This window comes from Magnolia sinica, chromosome 19 (genome assembly GCF_029962835.1).
Source record: "Magnolia sinica isolate HGM2019 chromosome 19, MsV1, whole genome shotgun sequence".
Lineage (NCBI taxonomy): Eukaryota > Viridiplantae > Streptophyta > Magnoliopsida > Magnoliales > Magnoliaceae > Magnolia > Magnolia sinica.
The window spans coordinates 62,662,194-62,671,561 of NC_080591.1; the positions used below are offsets into that span (position 1 = coordinate 62,662,194).

The following is a 9,368-nucleotide window of genomic DNA, read 5'->3' on the forward strand; positions in this document are numbered from 1 at the left end:
ATTTCTCTTTAAGGGAGTGTAAGTTACTTAATCATTATAGCTTAATAGGTAGAAATCAAAATAAGTTACTTAAGATATAAGTAGCTTATCTAAGTTTCTACTTATTAAATTGTAGTGATCAAGCAACTTTAAGTAAAGAAGTTATTTATAATTTATTTTAAATAAAACACGCTTATCTCAAATAAGTTACTTATTTGTTGTTGTAAGTGGAAAAAGTAACCTATTCAGTGATATGCAAGCTGGTTGTGAGGATTCATTTGGATTCCAAGTCACTTGAGTTACTCATTTCACAATAAATTTTCTTAATTTTACTTATTAAGAAAATAAATATGTTTAATAAACAACATATATACTTATCAACTTCTCTTCTTTTTCATCTAAAATCTCATCAGTGACTTCAAAAAAAATTAACTAAAGTGATCACGCACTTTTAAGTAAAAAAGTTTCATATAATAAATTATAAACTAAACTTACTTATTTGAGATAAGTGACTAATCTATTTCTATAAGTAGAAAAAGAAACTTATTTGGTGGTATCTAAATGGCCCTAAATGTATATTAATATTTTAATTTATAACTTATATGTATACCTTTTCCCGTGTATATATATATATATATATATATATATATATATATATATATATATATATATATATATATAGCGAGTTTGAGAAAAACTTCAAAATAAATCTTCCGATAAATTAAGTGGCGAGAAATAGCCGAGAACGAGATTTGTCACTGTGGCTGTATGAGAGAGAGAGAGAGAGAGAGAGACTTTTATAAAGAGAAGAAGGTTGGAGTTGCTGGAGAAGAGTAGACAAAAGATGGGGAGTGGGAAAGGAGGAGTTGGGCGGATGAAGCTGGGATCGCAGGGTCTTGAGGTGTCTGTTCAAGGGCTGGGATGCATGGGCATGTCTGCCTTTTATGGCCCACCCAAACCCGAGCCTGATATGATCTCTCTCATCCATCACGCCGTCCGTAGTGGCGTTACCTTCCTCGACACCTCCGACATATACGGCCCTTTCACCAACGAACTCCTCCTCGGAAAGGTATCATACATCTTTCTCTCTCAAGAGTCTATTTACTCCGTTGGGGCCCACCAACGATCACTGCTGACCGTTGCAAATTCGCCCAAATAGCTGCATTCTCTATCTGATTATCGGCCTGAAGTGAGAAATGGCCGTCCGCTTTTCAAGTCCTTAGATTCGGGTGATTTTTAGGGTCAGTTTCTATTTATGGCGGAAGCCTTATATTCAATTTCCCACCATCATTGTAGGTGAGCTCACATGGCCCTAACAGGGCAATTTGCATTGTGTGGTTGTGATCTTTTGTTGAATTGGACAAAGTGGGCAGTCTGATCGTTGATCTGGACGGTCCATGGCGTCTGACCCACCCTTGGTCGTGGGCCATCGAGCCAAATTTTGGTTACTCAGAAGTTAACCATTAGATTAATAGCTTGCTTCAAGATGGTCTAATCATCAAATTGGACCGTCGATCTGCCGGACCTCACCTTCAAGATGGTCTAATCATCGTAGGTGGGCCCATATGGCCTAACAGAGGAATTTACATTGGATGGTTGCTATCTTTTCCGATGTAATGCGTTCTGGTTGGATGGACAAAGTGCATAGTCTGATCGTTGATCTGGACCATCCATGGTGTTCAACCCATTCATCATGAGCCATCGATCGAAATTTTGGATTAATAGCTTGCTTCAAGATTGTCTAATCATCAACTGTGTGGTCCTCCGCTGGACCCTCACCTTGGGTTGCTTGTGTCTTGCGGTAAGGCTTTGATCCATTGACCCGAACAATTTAATCAACCTTAGTAAATGGATGGATGTAATGGAAAGCACTACTAGTTGGATGGTTGGGATCATCCAATTCAATGTGATTTTTGCACACCGGCTCTTGAAAAGTGCGTTGAATTGGATAAACAGAGCAGAAGACTGTTTTGGGCTGTCTCTGTCTCAAATACAACTCATTTGCACAATGCCAAGTGGTTGCATAGGATCATTCCCTCATTGTTAGTGGAGAAAGTATCAGATGCTTCAGAATATCTTATGTTTCAAGAACTCAACCGTTCATTTCTTCAGTCCTGCTGTGGACAGCGCATACCCCACATAGAAATCACACTGGTGGGGTGATCCCTCTGCCATTGATTGAAACACTTTTGAGGATTGCAAATTGGGAAAGGCTACCTTGGATTGTGGGTCGCTTTGGTACGTGGTACACGACTTCCTACATTACGTCATACGCTGGGGGTAGTAGGATCATGTGCGCGTCAGTCCAATACATACAGTGTGTATGGAATATAGTTTTATATATGAACTAATATTGCAATTTATGTATGAAGTGATAAATGTTATTATTATAGACCACACATGCTTACTGTTATATTATACTAAATAAATAAAAGTATAGATCGCTACATTGTAAATATAAACCTGCATTAACTTAATCAATGGTGAGAATTTAAAGCCATGATGCTGGGTCGCTAAAAATAGTTATCCTGATCGCACATGACCCATAATCCGGATCACTCAATCCAGAACGGAAAACAGGTAACATTGCAATTGGATGGGCAGGAGAAAGTCCAACCAAACCAATGGTCAGCTTCAGCAGGAACAGATCCTGAAATCAGTGGCTCTGATCTTCTGACCATGTGATTTGTGGCCTATGACCCATCTATAGTGAGGTCCAACAAGATGATGGTTTGGATCTCATACGTTTCTCAAATGTATGCCAAGGGTGAATGCTTGAAAACTAAGATATTAGCATCTAGCAACTCGAAGCTTTTACTTATTACCATCCACCATTCTCATCCTCATCTTGATTCTGCAGGCCCTTAAAGGGATAAGGAAAGACGTTGAGCTGGCTACCAAGTTTGGGATCAGTTTCATTGAGGGGAATAGGGTGATACGTGGGGATCCCGCTTATGTCCGGGCCTCCTGCGAAGCTAGCTTGAAAAGACTTGATGTTGATTGCATTGACCTTTATTACCAGCACCGCATCGACACTAGAATTCCCATCGAGATTACGGTAGCTATATGTTTTGTTTTATTCTCAATGAACATCATCATCATCATCTTACTACTGCTGCTAATATTACTACTACTAATACTACTGTACTATTGCTTTCGTTGTTGTTGCCGCCATTGCAGCTTTTGTTATTGTTATTGAAAGATACCAAATTTGACTGAAAAGGAGATCCAACATTGATACAAATGGTACCCATCTCACACCTGTAAAAAAAAAAAAAAGAAAAAAAAAGTGGGTCCCATCGAGTCACGCATGTGGAAAATTAGAAGCATCTGTATGCATTTGATGTCATGAAAGTTCTCATGTGGGTGTGTATATTAATGAAACCGTACACAAGTGTTTTCTATCTGCAAGTATCCCCACCTGTATGCATGTGCAGACAACCATATGTTTGTTTATGGATTATGGAGAGAACGGAGATGTGTGTGCTTATTTTAGAAGGTAGATGGTGGTAGTAGTCTTTCTTAGTTGTCCTTCACCCTTTTTTTTAGTGAGTCCTGATTCTACAATGGTTTAGTAAAGAGTCTGAATCAGAGAAGGAATGTTCATATAAAAACATAAAGGGGTATACACAAGGTTGTGTATAGAGAATCACTTATGTATATGAATTACTATTGATGAAATTTCTGAATAAATATGCTGAGATTCTCTCTCTCATAGATGAAGAATTGGTGAGGGAGATTTGTGTGTTCTCTAGCTTAAAGGCAAGAGGCCAGTAGGAGAATCTGCAGCTGTGTGTGGTTCTTCTTCTTCCTCATGTTCTGATCAGTCGCTCCCTGTACCCAATACTTCATGACATTGAAAAGTATCTTACAGCCCTTTGTACCCAAAACTTATCAATTGATCCCCCTAGACAGCCATAAATCTAACTTAATCTTGTCACCCTTATACCTTGTACCGGCCTTTACAGTCTCTTTCACAGTTCCTTTTTCATCTGTTTTACAGTCACAACTCACAATACATCCCTTTTACATTCCTCCGTGTTCCCAAAACTACAACCATGACCCCAATTTAGCTTCATATTCAAGCCCAAATCCAACCATAAACCTGGACCCATTCATTGACCCTAACCCATATAAAATCCCATAACATCGTCATTGTCGTCGTCGTCATCATCATCATCTAAGCCTTATCCCAACTAATTGGGTGTGACTACACAAATCTTGTTATGCTATTCCACTCTATGCTTGTAGCGTCGGATTGTAAGGACTCATGAGAAAAAGATGTGGCCGGAGTTTGACACTGGCTGCCAACCTGATGCAACACTCCTTTATCCAGCTTTGGACAGCAATGAGAGGACAGAACTCCCACTGGCAGAGCGAAGAAGATGAAATTGTTCCCACTTTTATGACCCCGTATGCAAATTGTAAGCCAAAAGTCAGTTCATCACTCAACCATACACTTAGGGCTTATTTGGATCGTTGACTACCACAGTAATGTGGTGGAAAACTCACATCATTACACTTTACCATTGATTGGATAGAGTATACTAATCCTTTGAAATCACTGCAGGGAATTGGATTGGCAGAGATGTGTTAACGTGGCATAGTTTCGCGGGCCCCACCATGATGTATGTATTATATCCACACCGTCCATCCATCTTGCGAGATCTATGGAATGAGACAAAAGATGAGGCAGATCAAAGGCGAAAATCGACCACACCACAGAAAACAGTGGGGATTGAATGCCTGCCATTGAAAACTTCTTGGGGTCCACAGAAGTGTTGGATCAAGCTGATATATGTGTTTTCCTGTCATCAGGTCTATGTGACCTTGTGAACAGGTTGAATGGCAAATAAACATCATGTTGGACCCTAGGAAGGTTTCAATAGTGGTCATCATTGTCCCCATGTTTATGTGGGGTGGTCCACTTGACCTTTGGATCTGGCTCATTTTTTGGGTCATGCTCTAAAATGATATTGCAAAATGGATGGACGGTGTGGATATAATACATTTTGAAGAATTTATATCTACATGTATACAACCACGATCCTGTGGTTTACATGCATATCCATGGTGGGAAGTGTATCCTGCGAGTAAGAGTAACGTACAGCAAATACCCTGATTTACTTCCAACTACTGTGGTCAGCACACTACCGCTGTATTGGCTAATCCAAACAGGCCCTTAGATCTTGATCCTTCCCAAAGCTACAGCCTCGTAAACCCAATTCCTATAACAGTTGAAGCCTAATCCCATCCCACAGCCTACATAGAGTCCTTATATTCAAACCACAACCTCCCCATTACAATATTATGCAGCCCTTTATTAACCTAAAAACACTCCCCACATCAACCTTGTACCCATATGATTTGGGGTGGAGACATGATGGACTGAGTGGATTTCATAAACAAATCCTAGTGGGAATGTCTAATGCATGGATTGGATGGCATCTACATACCAAGGTTGGCCCACCACGCAATCTGGAAGGTTCTAATGGGTAACTGTTCCCAGTGGTGTGGCCCACCGGAGGTTTGTATCTAGAGCCAAATATCACAAAGTGTCAACACCTCTCTCTCTCTCTCTCTCTCTCTCTCTCTCTCTCTCTCTCTCTCTTTCTCTCTCTGTTTTGTTTATATTCCCAGTTTGTGGACATGGTGGATGTGTTATGAACGTGCTATTTCTTTGCCTTCTTTTCTTGTTTCTTCATAATCGTGCTCTGTTTGCATTTTGGCATTGGTTGGGTGATTTATTTCCTCATCATTGCTCTCTCTCTCTCTCTCTCTCTCTCTCTCTCTCTCTCTCTCTCTCTTGCACAAGATTGGGGAACTCAAGAAGCTAGTTGAAGAAGGAAAGATAAAATACATAGGGCTATCTGAGGCCTCTGCTTCGACGATCCGGAGAGCACATGCCATTCACCCAATAACTGCAGTACAGTTGGAGTGGTCCTTGTGGACAAGAGATGTAGAGGAAGAAATAGTTCCTACTTGTAGGTGAGATTGATCTGCTACACCAACTTGCCCAAAGATTGCAGATAAATTAGTATATGGAACTGACCTCTGATTTCAACTTTCTTATGATATTCAGAGAGCTGGGCATAGGGATCGTTGCATACAGCCCTCTGGGGAGGGGCTTCTTTTCATCAGGGCCTAAAATGATTGATAACTTGTCAGACGGGGACTTCCGAAAGGTATATACTTCTGCTTCATAGATGCATGCAATGCAAGTCATCACTCTACCATACACTTTAGTGCATGTAACATTAGGTGTGGTAAGAACGTAACATTGTGTAGCATGACTTTTTTGAAGTCTATGTCTGAATACATGTATTCAGATGGTAAAGGAAAGAAAAGGTAATGATTAGGCAATTGTTATTTCCGTGAGCACTATGGAAACATGAATTCCATTTTTAAGGGTTTTGTTTGGATAGAAAGTGAAAGTCTCATGTTTGTGAGACAATGATTAAGTAATTTCTTGTATCAGAAAATTATAATTATGAAAAAGTGTAATGATTACTTTGTAGAAGTCCTGCATTTTCTTTATGAGCCAAACATCTCAAACCGTCACGTCAATGGAAAACATTTTCCATTTTCATTGATTTCTATAGAATTGGTGATATCCAAACATGCCCTAAAATATGATCAAGTTGCTCGAAACTTGGTTGAGTCGATTCGACTTGATCAGATTTGAAGTCAACTCAATATAAAATTCGATTTTAATGAAGTTTCCAGTAATGATTTAGAAAACTAGACACAGTTAAGGTCACAAGACAGTTGAGTTCTTTAGTTTTCTATATTTAGAAAAGGGGAAAAAAGGTCTCCTTGTAATTTTCATTAGACGTTGAAAGAGTATATGGTGTAGTAGTGTTTTCAGAAAAAAATAAAATAAAATTGTGAAATGGGTTCTGTAATGATTTCCCATAATTTCCTATTAATTTTTTTTTTTTTTTTAAATTTTTTTTTTCCCCATTTTTTAGTATATGCTTAAACAATTCTTAAATTCTGAGTTGGTCATTCCATGACTCGCCAAAACCTCTAGTGTATCTTCCTGTTGACTCTTCCTAGTGGACTTTTGAGTTGGCTCAGGTTTCTCATATCAAACCATCATCATCATCATCTTCGTTGTAGTCCTATACCAGCTATTTGGGGTTTCCCATTTCGAACTATGATGCGGTGAAAAAATGATGGGGTTCTGTTGAGGCATTACATGGTGTTACTGAAGTGAAAAAATGATGGGGTTCTGTTGAGGCATTACATGGTGTTACTGCTTGAAGTTTGAATGGGGTTACGGAAAACAGTTCTTAGAGTAATGCTATGGCGAATTGCCAGCCGGAGCAATTCCCCAATTATACCAACACCTCCTCTGCATTCAATTGTATGGAGGTGCCTGGTGCAACATAAATACCTATGGGGCCCAGTGTGATGTTTGTGTTAAATCCACTCCATTCATCATTTTGCGACAGGTCATTGTAAGATGACCCCAGAAATCACGCCCATCCATGACTCAAGTGGGCCACAAAAAAATGGAACAGCAGGATAGGACACCATTGAAATCTTCCTGTCCGAAAGTCTTGAATAAAGCAAATATTTGGTTTTGCCCTTCATCCTCCATGTACTCACCTCACGAACAGGTTGGATGGATTGGCTCTATTCCCACAATTTCCTATAGTGTGGCCCACCCGGATTTTTGGGTGGGCATGATTTTCATGCTTACTAATGAGCTGGCCAGGTGATGGATTGGCTGTCACATATACATCATGGTGGGCCCCACAGATTTATTTTGCCCGTGCTGGGAGGAGAGGATGTGTCACTAGTGATGGATTGGCTGTCACATATACATCATGGTGGGCCCCACATAGATTTATTTTGCCCGTGCTGGGAGGAGAGGATGTGTCACTGTAATACTGCGAATCATCATGGCAGTACTCTACTTCTAATGTATACTCGCTTCGATGATCAGTTTCATGACATACTACTGAACTACTTTCATGGAATTGACAGATTCTACCAAGATTTCAAGCTGAGAATGTGGAGCACAACGCCCATATATTTGAGTGCGTAAATGAAATGGCGACGAAGAAGGGGTGCACACCTTCACAGCTGGCATTGGCTTGGGTCCACCACCAAGGCAGCGATGTATGCCCAATACCGGGCACCACCAAGATTGAAAACTTCAACCAGAACATCGGAGCTTTGTCTGTGAAGCTCACTCCAGAAGAGATGTCTGAGCTTGAATCCTTCGCTTCAGCAGATGCAGTAAAGGGCGATAGATACGGAGGTACAGTATCTACTTGGAAGGAGTCAGAGACTCCCGCTCTCTCTTCGTGGAAAGGTGAGTAAATGATCGCCGTCTCTGGCGCCTTTTCTGCTGTGGGTGTTTGACCTTTTGCTGTTTGAACCCTTAATAGCTTGTCTCTATGAAGGTTGTATGAGGGGATGAGCTACTGGATGTTTGCTCTTCATATTATCATGTATTAGTGGAGGAAATGCCAAGTGCACTTGCATAATAAGGAGATTGTGATTTTTGTGGCAAATGCACTTATGGATTTGGCACCTGTTCAAGAACTGGGCCATTCATCAGGTAGGGCGCCTCGTGAGGATGCCTTGGGCTAAAACTCAGGTCTTTCGACCCATTGGATAGGTTGAATTTGGATTGTTTGTCTTTCTTTTTCTAAGTGTCCATTTTCATCTTTAAAATTGTGGCCCACCTGATGATTGAACGGTCTCTTATTTGGTCCAGGTCATGATCAGAGGGAGCCTTACCTGAACTCTCACACTTTCATAGTTCAAAAACTCAAAAGCTTGACTCAATTTCTAGTTGGGTCGGCTCAACTCAAAGACTCAACCGAGTCGACTCAGTGTTTACTAATTAATGAGAAATGATCTTGCATCTGTCACGTAGAGGGTCCAATCGATAGATCTGAACTGTCTATCAAGTCCGAAGGACATTTTACTAACCATTTTGCAAAAAAAATCCAATTGTTCCGATGATCAAATCCATCCCTGATTTGTCCATATTTCTGTAGTCCTTTTTTCGATCCATGGATGAGATGATGAGATGGTTTGTACTGCCTAGTGATGTAGGGATGAACGTGATGAGGCTGATCACCGTCTTCCTCAAGGATAACTACTCCGAATCCACGGAGTTTCTCTGGCCTCCCCACGGAGACTTCTAGAATCCACAAGGAAAGAAAGCAAGAAAATAAAAATAAATTCTAATAAATTCAAAATTTGATTGATGAAATAAATGAGTTCATAACCCTTTAAATAGGGATACCAAGCAATGTGAGAGAAATCAGAAGCAAACTATAACTAAAACTCCTAGAATTACCAACTTACTATAAATAGTAAACTTACCATTTATAGATGGTCGTGATGTCTAATAGTGCACAAGG

At 40.2% G+C, this 9,368-nt stretch overlaps 1 protein-coding gene across 1 annotated transcript; it reads left to right on the forward strand.

Moving 5' to 3' along the window:
* Window positions 1–808: 808 nt before the first annotated feature.
* Window positions 809–8,507, forward strand: LOC131234946 (probable aldo-keto reductase 2). Its single transcript, XM_058231956.1, has 5 exons — window positions 809–1,048; window positions 2,840–3,037; window positions 5,795–5,967; window positions 6,062–6,164; window positions 7,975–8,507. Exons 1-5 carry the CDS (start codon window positions 824–826, stop codon window positions 8,311–8,313), a joined length of 1,038 nt encoding a protein of 345 aa, XP_058087939.1. The 5' UTR covers window positions 809–823; the 3' UTR covers window positions 8,314–8,507.
* Window positions 8,508–9,368: the final 861 nt, after the last annotated feature.